Below are 19694 nucleotides of genomic sequence, written 5' to 3'. Positions count from 1 at the left end.
TAGAATATATACTTCTACAGGTTACTAACAAAACACATGTAAATCATTTACACGTGACTACATGAGGAAGAGACAGGTCCGGACAATGTCTCAATTACTCATCCATATTTAAGGCTTCTTACTCTTGTTAAATGCTAGAACATATTCCATGTAATTATATTGGTCGCATGTACTTCACGCTGTAAGATATGATCTAGCAAAGACATGTTAGGATACATTGTTTCACATTGAGACCGCTAAACACTATGAAGAAACATTTAGTAACATTTATATCCCTAAAGCCCATAAAATTAGTTGGAGACACTAATAACATAGAATACTATAAAACTCGAAATCATTAGGTAGCATATGGGGAGACCTAAAAAGTGTAGCTAAGAAAATATGGAGTAACTGCCCATAACAATCCCAATTAGATTCCACCCTTCATTTTATAGAGGGCATTTGTAAAATCGGATTGGTTACCATAGGCGGCAACTCCACTTTTCTTTTGCATCAGTTTTGATACATTTCACCCTCTGTCTGTTTGAGGATTAGGATGTACAATCAGCAATATTGTTATCTCTGATATATCTGATATGAAAGATTTTATTCATGTAATATACTGAATACACATATCCAAAAATCACTGAGGTAGATTTACACATATACTTGGAGCTTGTATACATTGTTGTTAAGCTGGAAGGTGTATTGCCACTTTTCTCAAAATTAGCATTATGTAAGGGGAAAGCCTGCTAAAGTACAGCATGTGTAAGAAGCCTGCTAAAGTATGGCACTAATGTATTGAGTTTAGTAGCGGAAAATACATTTGGCCGCTCACTTAGAAAGATACATTGCAACCAGCACATGTGTTGCATACAATTACAGTATTCCTTGGTAATATTTACTATGAGAAGGAAGGGGGGATGTAAAGGGAGTCTGTCACTAGTAAATTGGTTATAAATCTAATCATAGTACCTTGTAGAGGTGATTGTACAGTTTCCAAATATGCCTCTGTTATCCAGCTTTGGGGTCCCATTTTCATGCCACTCGCTGTTTTATTAATATGCAAATTAGGGTAAAAGTGCTTTGCAAGGGAATCCAGAGTTGAGACCAAAGTCCAGGAAAGCTAAGGCGTGCCCCCACCAATAGTACTTTGCAGATCATTCTGAATATGAATAAACAGAGATTTACATGAAGATGGGGCTATAAAGCTGAGTAACTGAGGCATATTTGGAAACTGTTAATTACTGTACTGTAAAATTGATGACTTAGCATAGGCCATCAACATTAGATTATTGGGGTCCAACTCTTAGCAGCCCTGTGTTGTGGCTGAACTGAGTCATTACAACTTAGCTCCCTTTAAGTGGCCTGGTCTGGCCACTACACACATAACAATGCTGACTGATTCCAGCTCCATCCTTTGTATAGGTCTAAGATGCCAGACCTCACATATCTGATATGAGTGACCAATTTTTAGGATTGATCATTGATACTTTTAAAACTGGAAACCCCCTTTAATGATTGGCCATTAGTTTAAAATGTGTGTATGTTATATAGGGGAATGTAGTGCATTCTACCCTGCAACTGATATATCGTTCAGTTGTCACATTTAGTAAACGTGTCCCTCTGTGTACAATGACGTACAACTCAATATATTCTACACATTCATATACATCTCAGTAAACATTGGCTCAGGGACTTAGTTGCAGTAGAAGGAAAATTAGAAGGTTTGGCCTGTCCTTTTTCAACTCTGTGTATGATTTCTGGAGAACTGGATACTATCCCTTCCTTCTCAATCCTGTTTACACAACATTGGTCATGCTCCAGGTAATGTAACCCTGTCCAGTCTATTGATTAATACTGACAGCAAAATAACTGTATACTTTATTCTGTCTACGGGATATTGCGTGCCAAGTCAAACACTGCAACAAGGCAGAAACAAGTAAACAGTATTTATTATTACTGGTATCTTTTTTATTAAAAATATCTTTTCAACCATAAACTGAGAATTTGTCTTCCAGAATTACAAACCAAAGCTTAATGCTTAAGAAATGTCCATATAAATGTGGATTGTGAACACATTTAGTTAATTTTGTAGGTAACATGGCATCTTGTAGGACCCCATTAAGTGCTAGATACAAAGCGCACAGGATATAACATCAGGTAGCCATCTTCCCATGCATATAATTGCTGATCTTTAGGGTTGTAGGAGAGCATAGAAAGGACAGATGTGGATGACCTAAGGTCAAAGCTAGCATCAACCTGCTTTTGTTTCAAGAGGTCAAATGCAAAGGTCACTCTCAAATCTTTGGTGTCTGTAACGTAAAGAATTCCACAAGCAATAAATGCATTGCCTGCCTTGGACTTTGGGTATGTGGTATTGATGTGCTGAGTGATTGAAAAGGTTTTGTCATCCAAGTGAGCAACCATGATACTCTTATCTAAGTCAGAAGAATAGATTATCCAGAGATCTTTCTCATCAGCTGCCAGCTTAAAGTAAGACTTGGAATTTGAGAAGAGGTAGCTGCGATTGTGATATGCCGCATTGTCAATGCTGAGAGTCTGGAAGGTTTCAGAGTCAAGTTCATACCTGTAGGAGGAAAAACAAAAAGTAGTCATGTTTATTTATAAAGTCAATATAATGGCATTTTTATGTCCACAGAGTTTTTATGTTCTCCCTATATTTTGTCAGGGATTTCTTCCTAGACTCCAAAAACATACTAAAGGTTAAGGCTGAAAACCCATGTTGCAGAAATGCAGCTTTTATTGTTGCAGATTTTGGCCAAAGCCAAGAATGGCTACAAAAGGAATTGGAAATATATAGGAAGCTCTTATACCTCTATCTTCTGCTCAACCCAGTCCTGACATTGGCTCACAAAACCGCAGCAAAATCTGCAACAAAAAAAGCTGTGTTTCCACAATGTGAGGCCTTAGCCTCATGGGGTGTTTCATATCTTTTTTTTTAACCCTCATAGAGAGGTATAAAATTGCAAACACTATATACTCAACTGTCCATGTTACCAGTCTTTGGTCACCTTTTCGCACAAGTGCGTCAGCCAGTCATTGACTCTGCTTGACTACAATTTCAAGGTTCAGACACTTATTGACTAACATATTCCTGTGCGGGTCAAAGGCCAAGACACACATCCCTGGTGGTGACTATATACTGTTTTTTACTTTAAGCCTCCCTATTGGTTAGAAAAAGAACTGGAACATCTCTTCAACTTCCTAAAATTGGAAGAGGCGTAGCTATAGAGATATAGAGATAGCACTTATAATTGGGCATTGGTGTTTGGGAGAGCCCAAAGACTATTCTGTACCATATGAAGAAAACCAATATCATAAAAGCAAACATGATAGATGGGGGAGTGCTGCTATAGAATGTATATTGGGGTCTGGGAACTTCACATTATACCTGTTCCCTATGGTGGAGAGAGGGAAATTGCAATGTGAACTCCACTGGGGAGAGGAACTGATGTAAGATGATAATTTCTGTACATCATTTAATAATATAGTGTTATATAAGCAACAGGAAAGTTGCTATAGAGCCGCAGGTTGGAAACCACTGGTGTAATGTATGCCATGTCCGATCTTGTGTTAGCTCCATAACAGTATTGTGAATTGTAAGGCTATGTTCACATCTGTGTAGGAGGTTCTTTTTGGACCCTCTATGGCAGATTCTGTGAAAGATTCTGTGAAAAAAATACTTTTTCATCCAGCAAAATGACAGACACTATAATAGAAACCCAATGAACCTGATTATAATCAATGGGGTCCATCGGAATCCAGTTTTGTCAGTCATATGATATATCCGTCCCCATTGGGATTTACATTTTAGTGTTCCACAAAAACAAAAAACAAAACCCGCCACTCTATATCTTTCATATCTTCTCCAATATACCGTCTGCTGCAGTTTCTATCCATGTGCTGTTTTTGAGCATATTCTAGTAATATCGACCCTCTATTGAATAGTTAATACAATACAGAACGGCGAGGCTTGGTGAGTGCTAGTAAAGTGAGAAACATTAATGTAATTGGGGGTTAGTGAGTCTGTACCTTACGATTTTATTGGATCCTCCCTTGTGGTAATACATTGAATTATCATACACTACATGTCCGCAGCCATGGTAGAACCAGCGCAGTTTTGTGATCTTGTAAGTGTCATTCAGCAGGGCAGTTATATTTCCATATTCCTTTACTATTAATCCTGCAGGAAGAACAGTGATATAAAATGAATTAACATGCAAAACTGCACTATGCACACAGCTCCCCCAGTATACTGTACATGAATGTTGTAGCTTTCCATTTTTAGCTCATTTTTTGACATTTCCTGACAACTGGAGCCTCCTTTTGAAAGTGCTATAGCGCAGTTCAGCCCTGTCCACACCGCACTAGAGCTTTCCTACCAGATTCCTGACTTGTACATCCTATGGCAGGCTGTCATGTTTACTGCTATTAATTCGTATACACATATACACCACCAATAACCTCCCAATAATAATTATTATTGCAAAATAATGGTATACTTCAAGTTATTCTTTTTTGCTGGATCTTTCTAAATTAAAAAGCATAACCTACTGAGCTCTTTCTGTACTGCAAAAAAACATTATACCCCGTGGTGAACTTTTGACATGAGGGCCCCCCGACCGACGCCAAAGACCTCGACCAAACTCCCCCTCCCCACATTCCTGCGCACACTATTATGTCCCATAATAGCCCCTGCACACAGTATTATATTCCCTAGTGGCACCTGCACACAGTATTATACCCCATAGTGGCCTCTCACCCAGTATTATACCCCATAGTGGCCCCTTCACCCAGTATTATGCACCAAAGTGGCCCCTTCACCCAGTATTATGCTCCAATGTGGACACCCATTAACAATTATTATACTCTGGGGTCTTTTCAGACCCCAGAGTATAAAAATCGGAGACCCAATGGGGAATACAAACATAAAAACCACTGTTACTTACCTATCCCTGGCTTCACGGCACTCCATACTGATGGCGGCCATCTTCAATGATGTCCAGGACGTCCCGAGGGCCTGCGTAGCGACGCACAAGGATGCAGGTCCCATTCATGGTGGTCAGGGACGTCACTGAAGTAGGCCTGAAGCCTTCTGGAGCCAGGAGAGGTAAGTAACACTGTTTTTTATGTTCCCTTACCTCTTCTGGGCCTCCGATCATTATAGTTGGAGGTCTAAAAAGACTTCCGAGTATAATAATAGTGCTTGTGGTGCCCGCAGCATCACTTACCGATCACAGCCTCTGCCAGGATCAGAGCCTATGGATATGTTCAGCATATAGACATGGAGCCTGTGACCAGCATAGTTTACAAACATGATGTGAGTATATTTGTAATTTCTACTTAATGGAAAAAAGAAAGATACTATAGTTCACAGAGCCAAAATATAATTGACTAGTTGTTTAGATTTTTAATTTTGACTCTTAATATTTGTGTTTTTGATTCACAAGGATAGTATGGTTGCATTTAGTATTTTTGTACCTGAAAAATGTGCCACAATCCAAATCCTTTGATCACTGGTTTTGTTTGAGAAATCCATCATCCAAGCTCCAAATGTCTCTTTCACTTTTGCAATGTGAATTGGATTCTCTATGGCCTTTATGGTGCAATCTGATAAAGCAATACATGTTGTCAGATATGAACAGGACATTAAGGTATTTAATAACCTAAGAAGATTATTTACCATCTTTCTTTGGAGGAATGCCATTAGTCTTCTCGCTAGATTTACCCACCATGGTGTCATCATTAGGGACGGCACAGGTCTCACCTTACAATTCAATATGAAGTCAGGTTAGCACATATGATAACATTAAGCATGTCCATATACAGTATCTCTTCATTAGAAGAAGCCCAATCATAATTTAATAACATGGTAAGTTTATCTTAAAGCAGTAACTCGTTCAGTAGAGTATTATCTCATCCAGTATACAGACACTATTCTATAGTATTTTGCCCAGAATAGGGGATATAGATATTTATGTACATTGAAGGCAATGCCCTAATATCCCAAGTATGTTGCTATATGGATCTGTACAGCAATTGTAGATATTGAATACCCTTTTGCATTATTAGGATCAGACTTGCAGTGTAACACACACACACAGAGGAAAAATCTATATATTTATATAAAAAGAGATTTAGATTTAGGCATACAATGACTCGAGTCCTCATGTCTCTTTCAGCAATAGTTTTCAGTGTTACGCTATATGTGGGTGGGTGACACTCCTATATGATGGAATAATACAAATATTGATACAAAGTGACGTTGCAGTCACGTTGTAGTTGAAAGGGTCTTAGACATAGCAGTGCATGGGGTCACATGCGCTGCCATGTATTTTGCTATGTATACTGCTATGTATTTTGTGGCTTAATGCAAGAATCTGTTAAGCACTTTACTTTTTTGGAATAAAGATGTAAAGTTATTTGTATGTTTAGTGATTTCTACAGGTAACTAAGACATGATGATATCTAGCTGACAGATACATGGACAATGTCTTCTTAATTACTAATGTCAGGGTGAGACTTTCCACGTGGCAATTCTGCCACGGTCACATGTCAGCATCAGCACTGCCCTGCTGGGGAAATTCCTATTTTCTTTGAATAAACAGAGCACAAACAAGACTGATTTCAATTATCTCAGTACATTCGTATTAGAAACCCCATCTACAGAGATATATAATGTACATTCATGTGTGAGGGGATCTCTGGGAATACCAAACACAAAAGATAGGGAAATGAACGTGGTAAGATATAGTTTTAACGTGCATGTGCATTATACTTTAAGAGTTTTCAGGGCTGAAAATATTGGGATAGATTATCATAAGAACAGGTCATCAATATCAGATTAGTGTGGCTCCAACACCCAGTACCCCAATATGGCAGCTGTTCTGCAGAAAAAAAGAGCAAAAAGCACACAGCTCTGTTCTTTGTGTAGTGGCCATTAATTTGAATGGGACCAAAGCTGCAGATACTCAGTTTCGCCATTACAGAGAGACCAGAGCTGTCTGCTTCTTCCTTCATGTTCTGTGCATCATCTATCGCCTCAGTACCTCAGTGCACAACTGTGTTTACTAATAGGTTATGTTCGGACTTGTGTCTCTGTGGTCTGCTGCATATCTATCACTGGGTTAAGCAAGGACTTGTAGTATCCCTGTGTTCCAATGGGCAATTTAGGTTATGCTGGAGCGTGTAGTGCCTCAGTGTTTCCCTGTGTATTTATTCACTATTAGATTTTTCTGACACTAACAGTCTCAGTGCTCTGCTGCAGATTTATTTAAACTTATTATAGGCGATGCTTGGACTTGTAGTACTTTTCTTCTAAATGCTGCGTTTACTTATTTGTAGCCTTTGCTTGGACTTGTGCTTTTTTCCTCAACTGTAGACTTATTACCAGGATATTCTGGGACATTTTATGCACCATTGCCTATTTATTTATTGCTAGGTATCCATAGACTTGTAGTGCCTTTGTTCTCAAGGGCATTTACTGTTAGATTGTGTTGAAGCTTTAAGTATCTCAGTGTGCCAGTGTTGTACCCACTCCATTTACTTACACTTTGCAGACATCAGATGAAAGGAGTTAGACAGCATTTCAGAATCCCAATTCCATTATACATGGTAACATTGAGAAGCATTAGTCTTAGAGTTATGAGGATCAAGATTAAAGATGTCAGGAACAAGATGAAAGATAGGATGCCAGGACTGAATATTGCAATGTGACTGACTGTAGGGGATCATGCTATACATCTTCTTGTCATGTTTCACTCTCACCGTACAGATAGTCGGCCTGTGTACTTGTAAATGCCAGGGTTGAGTTTCAGCCCCGGTCCGACCCTGACTAACGTACACATTAACATTTCAAATAATCAAAAATCTCTCTCTCAAGATTTTATCCATCCCAGTGAAAGTGTCAAGGACGATGACAGCGGCACATCTATAGTCATCAGTATGTATTTGGGTTCTGGTGAGTATATCACAAGTTTTCATAATAAACATACTTTGTACTGTAGTAGTTCTGTTATCTGCGTGTCTACTGCTATACAGTGCTGACTATTGTGTATGCAACTCACAGCCAAATAAACAAGACTGATTCCAATTATCTCAGTAAATGCGCATTAGAAACCACATCTACAGAGATATATAATGTACATTCATGTGCGAGGGGATCTCTGGGAATATCAAACACAAAAGATAGGGAAATGAGCGCGGTAAGATATGGTTTTAATCTAGCTAGTTCTAGAAGCGCTTCTGGGTTTATCCACAATGCATATGCAGAAATGTTTGTGCACATGTCTCATCTGTGGGCTCCCTCCATGTAAGCGAATATTTACAGCCATAGTCGCAGAGATCCACTCTGTCCTATGTATTATGTAAAAGCTGTTATATATAATTGATTTCCCTATGGTCTGTCACTATGAGGGGGTTGTCCAGGGAAATTAAAACTGGTAAAGTGGGATATTAACATGAAAATGTAATACTCTCTCTTACAGATCCCCTGCCACCCTGATTCTCAGCCTGCCGGGGTCCACGCTGGTCTTTACTTCCTGCTGTCTCCTGATGCACAGGAAGTGTCTGGAGATGGCCATTCAGCCAATCACTGCAGGTTACTGCTTCAACCAGTGAATTGCTGAGCAGGCATCTCCAGGAAGTAAAGACCAGTGTGGACCCAGAGACCATCAGAACCAAACTGCGGAATCAGTGAGAGGTGAGTATGTTAGGACCCCTTTTTTTTTTTTTTTTAATGTAGATTGTGAGCCCCACATAGAGCTCACAATGTACATTTTTCCCTATCAGCATGTCTTTTTTTTTAAAATATGGGATGGAAATCCATGCAAACACGGGGAGAACATACAAACTCCTTGCAGATGGTTTTTTGCCCTTGGCAGGATTTGAACACCAGGACTCCAGCGCTGCAAGGCTGCAGTGCTAACCACTGAGCCACCGTGTGGCCCCAGGACCCCATTTTTAGCTGCATTAAATATAATGTCTGCAGTATTTCCCTATTAAATTCCTATAACACAGAAAAACTAAGCAAATAGTCTTTTCGACTGGTTTTAATTGTTTGTACAGGATATGAACAAGGTCCAGTGAACTGTTCTAGCTGGCTTTAAAAAAAATGTGGCCGACCGTGTTGAGTTTAATGTAGGTATAATTTAAGTATAATGTAGGTGACAGGTTCCCTTTAAAGCATCTTTAACTATGTATAGTGTGAAGACATTCTAAGTATATTTCTTATAAAGGAAAACAGTAACATCTCTAATGTAACAGCTGTATAGTATTCACTTACCTGTGCATTTGGTGCTGAACTCCTGTACAACCTGCTGAGCTTTGACTTTCTTCCTGCCAGGGGGACCCATGGGGCCAGGAGGACCAGGTGGGCCCGGGGGTCCTGGAGGTCCCATTTCTCCTTTCAGACCTGCAGTATTGTTTACATATGATCAGAAAAATCACCTATGTATTATGAGGGCAGGTATTTTAAGGGATACACAATGTGCAGTAGAATGCAGCTCTTCAACAAACAATATCATAGAAGACTACAAAGATTGACATCTACCTTCACTAAGGACATCATTAGATGTGTCGCCTGTGTCCCCTTTTTCCCCCTTTTCACCCCTCTTTCCTGGTATGCCTTCCTTTCCTGGAGTACCAATTTCACCAGGATCTCCTTTCTCTCCCTTTTCACCTTGTTCACCTTTCATTCCGGATTCACCTAAAAAAGTCAAGACACAAAAAATACTCTATGTAATGTTGCATTATAATATGTAACTGATACTGTGTAGAACTGCAGGCAAGCTGTAGCTGGCTGTTCTGTAACATGAAAAGCAGTTTGCAGACTCCATGGTTATTGAGGCAGTCAATGTTCTTGGCACAATTTCTTCTTCAGGGCATGTTTTATAGAAAGTGCCTTCCTGTCTGGGAAAAGAGAAATCTGCCTAGGACATATTATCTGTTCTCAGAAACATAGCTATACATAATATCTTGCGAACAGATCAAATAGTTAACCTAAAGGACCTTTACTTATAGGATCTTTACCTAGGTCTGCTTTAAGAATGGCGTCTTTAAAAGCCTCTCTCATTTCTCTACTGTATCAGGGAATGTCCTGTTTTGTGTAGAGAAGGGCAGGTCACAGGTCACAAAGCATGTCTAGAACAATCTCCTATAGAAATCAATGTATAATATCCAGACATTGGTTTCTTATGTCTTTGTGGTTGTGCTAAAGCAAATATCTATGGCCAAGACCTCACGTTGCAGAAACACATTTTTTTGGTTGGAGATTTTCTTGGTGCTTTTTGAGCCAAAGTAAAAAAAAAAAAAGCTACAAAGGGAATGGGATATATTTAGGAAGTACTTAGACTTCTACCTTCTGCTCAATCCATCCCTGGCTTTGGCTTCAAAAACTACAACAAAATTTGCAACAAAAAAAGCTCCATTTTGGTGGCATGGGGCGCAGCCTAAAGTTGTTAAAAGTTGTACAAGCAATATGGCCATCCCTATAATCACGTACAGGAAATAAAAATATAACACCAGAATATGAAAATGAAGTGAAAAAATAAATCTGGAGAATATATTCCCTTTAAATATTGAATTAATTAGTTAGAGTTATATAGGTTAGAAAAACTACATTGCTAAAATAATCATCTTCTTTGGAAACAACACTGAAGAGAATATATTTTACCAATTTTTCCCCTTTTTCCGGAAGCACCTGGCTCTCCTTTTTGCCCAGGAATCCCATCAGAACCATTAAATCCTGGCATCCCATCCATGCCATCAAGTCCAGGGGGTCCTACAATAAACAAGTAATATTAGATACAACACTTGTTATATTATATACTGTATAGAGTCAACTTTTTAACTCAACATTTTCCATTGGGCTAAAAAAAAGTAGCTTATGTCATAAATTACAAAGAGATTATATGGCTTTTCGCCTAAACACTACCATACCATAAATGTGCGCTCATATCTATATACATATATACACCGTATATATCAGTTTTAGCCCAAATGGGCTTTTACGGTGGAATCCTGTGGAATCTGTATTCAAAAAGAACAAAGCTCCAGGCAAAAAGTCTTAATTACTCAATGACAATTACATTAACTACGTATGGGCCATATTCCAGCTAGGATTGCCCAGATGCTTTCTTTGATCCTCAGACCAATGGCGTATTAGCATTATATAATAAGAATAATCAGATGATGGGATGTTACTTACCTGGAGGCCCAGGTGGACCTGCAAATGAGATAATTATAGTTATTAACTTGTGAATGTTTTATATCACTTTATTTAATGTTCTTTAAAATGTGCCCTACAGTTAGGTTTTTAATGTAAAACCCCTCTCAAAGAATTGAATGATGTTATGTACTTTGTGAAACAAAATGGCCTTCGGCAGGGGGTTAGTTGAGGTCCTTCCCCAGAGGTCCTTGCACAAGATTGGTCTCTACAAATAAATAATATATACAGGACAAAAAGCTGTGTAAGATCTATATATATATATATATATATATATATATATATATATACTCTTAGCTATTACAGTTTCATATATATATATATATATATATATATATATATATATATATATTAGCAAAAAGTTCAGTGTAACACAGCAGTAATAATGGTGGGTGGATCAGGCCTGGCAATAAACCACACAAGTTTAGATTATTTGATTGGAGTGCTGCCAGTTTGTCCTGAGGTAGATAGACAGATAGATAGATAGATAGATAGATAGATAGATAGATAGAGTTATAAAAACTAGCATAATTGGACAAGCACACGATATTGTTTATACAATAAGATTATCACCAAGTCAATGCATCTTAAAAAACCCATGGATGGCAGCACTTAATAAAGACACATGGGCCTTGCGTCATATGGAAAGAGATAAATGTCTCCATCTGGACAAAACCACAACATTTTTGGCTGTTGGTCTTTTGTGGCTTATTTTCTGGATCTTTCTTGACTTGTTAATTTTATCAATAGCTATACACGCCATAAATGTTTCAGTACTGTAGCACTACCAGTCCGTGCTTCAAGTTTCTCATTGTGAGAAATTCATAACACGTCTGAAGGCTCGCCTTCACCAAAATACACAGACCTCAAGAAATGATATGAGGGGCCACAGGGGAGGGAGCTATGTTAATTAAACGTTGCTTGTCTAAGGTCAAGCTTCCATAGGCACAGCATGTCTCGATAATCTCTGATGAAGGGCTGCCAGAAATGCTGAGACTCGCATGACTACTGAGGTCAAATAAAGGCCTAATGATCACATATGTACTTGCATTGACATCACATGTGACCACTGAAGCTATTGATTGCAGTGGTCACATGAACACCAGTGCTTCTATTTGGGGTTCAAGTGAATGCGGATGGGCCACTTGAACAGAGGACGGAGTAGGTGAATATAATTTTTTTTTATTTTAAACTACGTTTGGCCACATCTTGGATTTTAAGTTCTATGCATTTCAAACACCTTTATATCAGATGTTTCTCCAAAAAACAGGCATACGGCACAAGATAGGCCATACACACAGGTAAAGCCTGGGGCTGGCAGTACAGTTTACATGCTGAGAATGCAGTTGTGAGTCTGGCATACTGTTATTATTCCCTCTGTTTAGTGACTGAAATGCTATTACGTATTAGTGTCAACCCCCAAAAATCCCATTAGTGCCAGAATCTTTAAGCAGTGCCTATTAAAGAATGCAAAGAAATGGAGTTGGTGGAAATGGTGAAAGTTCCCAACTCTTGTTTAACAGCAGAACAAGACATCCTTCTAATATTATAAATGCGAAAGTTTGTGTGTTTGGATGTTTGTTACTCAATCACGCAAAAGCGGCTGAACGGATTTAGATAAAATTTAGCACATAGATTTTATGTAAACTCGATTAAAAATAGCCTACTTTTTATCCTGGTAAATGACATGGCTTCACGACTGTTATGAATTTATGTTCATATACTATATTAAACTGCTGCCAGCAGTACTCTCTCAGCTAATTGGAGACAAATAGCTAACACTCAGTCCATTGTGAACAAGTATTTGCATATTATCTGATCTGCTTCAGGCAGCCCCTTTAATCCAAATTGGCAGTTTGCCAATTTTAAACATGCCAGGAAAAAGAAAATCTAATTTGTTGCAAAATTGTAAAACCACGAGAGCTATGAAGGTAGCCAGAAGTCACAGACTTCTCCTCAAGCGGAGCTCAGGGGGAATGAGCAAGCTAGGCATCACGTGGCTTTTAGAGCAGCCAAAACCCTGGAGCAGGTGAATCAATGACGCCAACAACACACTCATTATATGGCGTCCCAGCGAGCTGCTGAGATGCCGGAACAATCACAGGCACGGAGTGAGGTACAAGTTCAGTAGCAGGCCAGCTTGAGAGCTGCCGAAACACCGGAGTAGGCGGATCATCGACACCCACAACACGCTCATTATATGGCGTCCCAGCAAGCTGCTGAGATGCTGGTACAATCACAGGCATGGTGCGAGGAACAAGTTCAGCAACAGGGCAGCTTGAGAACTGCCGAAATGCCAGAGCAAGGGAACCATTAATGGCAGTAATTTGCTGAATATAGGCAGATCATCGATGCCAATAACACACAGACGAACTTGCGGGCAGAGGCTAGTAATCAATAATTGGTTAACAAACCAAGTAAAAACACCAGTAGCAAGAACAAGAGCTTGTCTTTAACGTTAATGCAAGAGCCTCTAAGATACTGTTGTATCTGTGAGATTTCAGGCGTTTCAGTGCTGACTAACACACAGGTTTACCCAGTAACAAGTAAAATCCTGTGACCACGATAACGTAATGATGATCATGCACATTATTCATGTGACCGTTGCTGTAAATCGCTGCCCTCACCGGTGGCGCTTTCCCGGTCATTGACTGCAGCGCCAATTAAATCATGTACATGACATCATTGGTGGAAGACCAGTTGGGACCACAGGAGTGGTAGAGCAGGTGTGGAGGGGAATTTACCATGATAATATTGGTTATTATTATTTTCATACTATTCCATTCTCTTATGCGAGTTTCTGAACATCTTGGACCACCCATTTAACCCAGAGTTTACCCTCAATTTCCATCATATATGCAGATATTTTGTAATTAAAAATGAGGACATACCTGTTAGACAGATTCCTTTTGTACTGTTGCATAAACCAAGCATGACACGAACCTATATAACAATGAAAGTGGATGTTATCAATAGCATGTAGCTACATAAAGCCCGGAGAGTAGATTGGATGGAGCGGGAGACAAAGGGTCAGTGAGATTATAGTCCCAGTGGAGGGCATGCTACAGCACACTTACAGCAAGCACAACTGATGTAGTGTCAGCTTGCAGAACTAAGCAGGGCCCTATTAAGGGACAACAAAAATTTCATGACTACCACTATAAGGTGCCTCTAGTTTTATAGTCAGACACATGTTATATAGATATTTTGAACCATTAAAATAAAAGGCATTTTATACTATACAGTATGTGAGTATAAGGAAACTCATATATCATATATAGGGTAGTAGGGTGTTTCTCAAGACCCTGAGCTGATACTACTGACTTCAGTGCACTTTGGTAGTACAAGTTAACTTCAATCTAATAAAGAACGATCAATGTGCAAAAATGAATTTATTTAATTACTATCAAAAAATGAGAACAGCGGGGGAACTGATCCTGAACAAAAACGGTGTTAGACTCATTCATTTCAATATCCACCTAATTTCCATATCTCAGATGAATATTGTAACAGAATTATCTTTGAAGTGGAGAATTGCTCCAATAATCTGAAGGCCTTGGGCCAAGTTCTCACAGGGCATCTTTTCTCAGCTAAGGTCAGTGTTGAATACAATATAGAGGTTGATAATTTCCTCATTTTAGGACTAACATTCAAAAAACTAAGTCAAAAAGTTTACCAACGTCAGACACGTGGTATAAGCTGTTATGCACCCCAATAAAAATCAGAGAACATTGCAATCCATAGAATGAATGAAGCTACTATACATTGCAATGTATATTAGTCCTGAATTATGGTTTTAGAATACACACATTGCATGCACACTGTCATGCTTTAATGTAACATTCAAAACACACTTTTTCCGTTTTTTTTAATGTAAGAAAAAAATAATAATCATAACATATCTGTGAATCAATGTTATGCATTTTTCAGGGACTCAAATTTGTGCATCAGTTCAGTCATAGGGACACATCCGTGTCAGAGAATTATTTTGGAGACTCTGTCCATATTCACACATAAATGCCCTAAAATTGTACAGTATGCTGCATTGTATTTTTGTGGGATGAAGATGAACACCATGATGGAAACTCAATAAATCCCATTAGGGTTAAGGCCCCATGGGACGTCCCGCAGCAATAAAGCGCTGTGGCAAAAACCGTGATGGGAACGAATCGCGGTTCTTCCTGCAGAGCTTTAAACAGACCGTTTGCAGAGTTTTCCTCCGCAGACTTTCTGTTACAATTACATCTATGGGGATACCACCGGCATTTCCGTAGATATAATTGACATACTGCGATCTCCAAAACTGCGTATCCATACAACAGTTTTTACCACAAAGTGGGCATGGGATTTGCTGGGATCACATCCACTTTGCTCTTATTGTAAAACTCTGTGACTTTTCCTACGGCGTTTCTAACCCATGGGCCTAAAAGTCAGTGGTGGGATCCGTCATGTGACAGATGTGGCTGTTATATTGTTAGTAGATGTGAACCATAGCCATAAGCAGCTTATTTTTTTTATTGATATAAGTAGGTAAATGATTGAGAGAATAAACTGATGATAACTAGTGTAAAGTAACTGCACGTTGCCATCAGTTTTTCATCTATTCTCACAGTGTGTATAATGCATGGTTAGCATGATACACACTAATAGTATTCACAGACTTCTATGGACCTATACCATGCCAAAAAATAGTGTGAAATGTGGAAGAATACCTTATTAACTACACTGGAAAGCATAGTTGACACTCCTTCTAAAAGAAAACTAAAGTGCTGTATAGGATTTTATCCAGGCCTTATGTTTGGCAATCTCTTATACAATGGGAAAAAAAATGTACTGCAAAAATATACAAGTGTGAACCTAGCCTAGCAGCACTGCCCAGTCAGCCATAAAATGGAGTGAAATATACAACCAATACAAGTCACCAAGGAAGCATCATTCAGCATAACTCCAGTCTGCAACGGTGAAATGTCATAACCCTGAATGTCTGGGTTGCAACAGTTCTTCTTAATTTCATTAAAGGGGTATTCTCATGTACATAGTTAGTTTAAATTTGTAGATAATTAAAAGTTAAACATTTTTGCAAATATAACTAATATAACTAATGAAACATTTTGCAGGGTTTTAAAGATTTTCTCCAAATATCTTGTGGTCACAAGTTGTCCCTGCATCATAACCCAGCTACAATAAGAAAATCATAGCTGAGTTCCTGACAAGACCCAGACCATAGAAAGTTTCTGCCTTTGTGGTTGTAACCATTGGCAACTGATCAAGACAACAGACTGTGACCATTAAGAAAGTTAGGGAGGGTTCACACTACCGTCGGTGTCCGACAGCTAGTGTCCGCTCAAAATCTTGTACGGACATTAGGAGCGGACACTAGCTTTAAAGGGGCTCTATCAGCAAAATCCTGCAGATAGAGCCCTACATATGTGTGCATAGCCTTTAAAAAGGCTATTCAGGCACCGTAAAAGTTAAATTAAACTACCCCCCCGTTTTAAAATAATAACTTAAAAAAGAATGTTCTCTACTTACGGAACGTGCACGCTGGGCGGGCATTCTGGGTGCGTCTTCATCTTCTTCCCCGCCTCTTCTTCCTCTGACATCTTCGGGTCCCGTCCTCCTCCGGCGCTTGCTCGCGGACACTGATAAAAAAAAATAGCCCGGACGCATGCGCAGTAACACGCGGCTTCTACTACGGCTACTGCGCATGCATCCGGGCTATTTTTTTTTATCAGTGTCCGCGAGCAAGCGCCGGAGGAGGACGGGACCCGAAGACGTCAGAGGAAGAAGAGGCGGGGAAGAAGAAGACGGCGCACCCTGAATGCCCGCCCAGCGTGCACGTTCCGTAAGTAGAGAACATTCTTTTTTAAGTTATTATTTTAAAACGGGGGGGGGGGGGGGGGGGGTAGTTTAATATAACTTTTACGGTGCCTGAATAGCCTTTTTAAAGGCTATGCACACATATGTAGGGCTCTATCTGCAGGATTTTGCTGATAGAGCCCCTTTAAAATCTTTAAAACTTTGCAGAATTTTTAATTACTTATATTTGCAAAAATGTTAAGTATCTAGAAATATAGATATGATTATGTACATGGGAATACACCTTTAATGAACATAGAATGCTACATATCATTGTATATTATATATAATCTGGTACATATCACTATGATGCTATAATGTCATTCAACTTAACATTATATGTGACTTATAATGACTGCTGTAGTATCTTACACTATGTAGGGCAGTATATATGATGAGAAATGTCAATGATACAGATGGATTGTATAGCTGTAAGCTCTTGCGGTCTATCTCACAGTTGGTCACTAAGTTAGTCCATTGTACTAAAAATACATAATAATATCTGTAATTTTATGAACCAAAGCTGAAGATTATCATGATTATTATTTCACCATTAATTCCTTGGTGTCTTACATTTGAAGAGGGTTTACATACAAAACACAATATACACAAGACCAAGTACATTGTGGCTGACATTGTGACCACCTAGTACAGTGGGACAGAGGACCCTGCCCACAAGGGCTTACTATCTATAAGGGAAGGGGGAAAGATTCTGTAGGTGAGGGGAGAAGCTGTTCAGATGGTGGTATGGTGGCAGTGGGATTATTGTAGGCTTTCCTGAAAAGCGGAGTCATGAGGGTCATGCTAAAGATTAATTTTAGACTCTGACAATATGAATATGATGATAAAGTGTATTATATACTATTCATCTAAATCTACACATAAAAGCAAACTATATTTTCTGATAATACATCAAACTATTTATATGGCAATGTAGGTATAGAATGTAGGTAGGTACGTGTTTCTAGATTACCGGGACCATTGAGTAGGTCATCATCATAAGCATGTCTTCATTCTCAGCTCGAATGTAGGATTCTTGATGCCTGCGGTGATGACTCCTTTTGTTTCTGGATACTTGTGACCTTGTTTCTTCCAAATCTTTCTCTTTTATCTCTGATACCAGCTGGTTCAGGTGAGAGGTCAATAAGTCCTCCTGGGATGGTCTCTGATAAGATTCCAGTTCCTTGACTCTAGATGCAAGGTCTTTCCATTGAAGTAAGATGAATAAGGTTCCACCTACATTGAGAACTGTGATAATAGCCAGTACAGCTATCACACCTCTGAGGACTACACTAGATTGTCCTCTTTCAGAGCAAGCCACCAAACTTACAACCCTTTCTGTCCCCATTCCAGTGGCTGTGGATAAGCAAGCACACTCTACTCAGCCTCCTTTCCTTAAGAGTCTCCACAAGAAGAACAGCGTCTTCTTCTGGATAACAAAGCAGGTTTTATAGACTGGAGTCTGTTTAAATGCCTTGACTTGCCGTGGGCTGTTTAACAAAGATTATACTTTCAGATCCAAATTAATGATGTGGAAGTGATGGCAGAGGCGTGTGTCCGGGAGAAGCAAGGAGGGGCCCTATACAAGAATGGAGGGTGTCGTGGAGACAGCAGTCACACTCAGCTTTTCTTATAGACAGAAGCACTCAATTACCACAACATGCTAGAAAACCTGACAAAGACATTGACACTGTATTGAAATATCAGAGACAACTAGTCTATTAGGCACAAACGTCAGCCCTGCGGTAAATATCACATCTGTATAAAAGGCATAAAACTGAAAAAGATCATGTCCATAATAAAAAAAGGGCCTGTTATATTCAAACAATGTAAAATCTATCATGGTTTAGTCTTTTAACATACACACTAAATATGCTTATTACATAGACTAAACATGATTTCCAGACTGTCTGGGTATATAACTTACATTTTATACTATCTGAAATGAATAACCCACTGAGGACACAGCAGAAATATTATTATTATTATTATTAATGATGATAATAATAATATTAATAATAATAATAATAATAATTGCAGATTTTGATATAAGTAGATTTTTCATAAATTAGTAGTGCAGGTGGAGGAAACAGAATTGGAGATATGTATTTCACTACAGAAAAATGCCCCGTCTTTACTTCTTAATTGAGTGGTTCTGGTCCATACTATGTACAGAAGCAGATAAGTATAACACAGAATCTACTGAAAGGAGAGAAGAGGGGTCGAGGAGAAAGAAAGAAAGAGAGAGAGAGAGGTATATGAGGCAGTCTACAGCACTGAATGAGTCATTTCTGTCAGGAGTCGGTTGGATACTCTGGAAACCCATTTGTATTGTGAGAGAAAACAGTCAGTCTGTGATGAAGAAGTCTCTCTACTGCAAGTTCTCCTGTTCCTCCCCCTTCCCTCCCCATAGACTTCTATTGTACAATTTTTTTCAGTGGCAGAAGGAGGCAAATAAGTGTATAAATAGGTAGTTTTCTTTAGTGAAGTTACATTAGTTTGCCGTAAAGCAAATGCTGGGGAATCAGTTCAAGGGTCAAGAGATGATGGTGGGAAGATGAAACACAAGGTCCTTCTGTCTTCTTTGGCAAAGCCTGGCTTATAAGGG

The 19694-nt window shown here is 39.0% G+C and overlaps 1 protein-coding gene across 1 annotated transcript; it reads right to left on the bottom strand.

Moving 5' to 3' along the window:
• Positions 1-1199: 1199 nt before the first annotated feature.
• Positions 1200-18574, bottom strand: GLDN (gliomedin). Its single transcript, XM_075273443.1, has 10 exons — positions 18060-18574; positions 14119-14170; positions 11210-11227; positions 10676-10783; positions 9554-9709; positions 9287-9415; positions 5687-5770; positions 5485-5613; positions 4036-4186; positions 1200-2569 (listed from the first exon to the last, which is right to left on the bottom strand). Exons 1-10 carry the CDS (start codon positions 18432-18434, stop codon positions 2104-2106), a joined length of 1668 nt encoding a protein of 555 aa, XP_075129544.1. The 5' UTR covers positions 18435-18574; the 3' UTR covers positions 1200-2103.
• Between the last annotated feature and the right edge of the window lie 1120 nt (positions 18575-19694).

The sequence above is a fragment of the Leptodactylus fuscus genome, chromosome 5 (assembly GCF_031893055.1).
Source record: "Leptodactylus fuscus isolate aLepFus1 chromosome 5, aLepFus1.hap2, whole genome shotgun sequence".
NCBI classification, from domain to species: Eukaryota; Metazoa; Chordata; class Amphibia; order Anura; family Leptodactylidae; genus Leptodactylus; species Leptodactylus fuscus.
Note: the sequence above shows the minus strand (reverse complement) of the source record. Positions and strands in the feature narration are given on the sequence as shown.

Bases quoted from the DNA above. Each gene is read 5' to 3' on its own strand.
- GLDN (XM_075273443.1), bottom strand. From the start codon at position 18,434: ATGGGGACAGAAAGGGTTGTAAGTTTGGTGGCTTGCTCTGAAAGAGGA. The intron at 14,171-18,059 runs GTAATCTAGAAA...ATTGTTATATAG, and splicing joins TGACCTACTCAATGGTCCCG to GTTCGTGTCATGCTTGGTTT. The intron at 2,570-4,035 runs GTACAGACTCAC...TTCCTCCTACAG, and splicing joins GGATCCAATAAAATCGTAAG to GTATGAACTTGACTCTGAAA.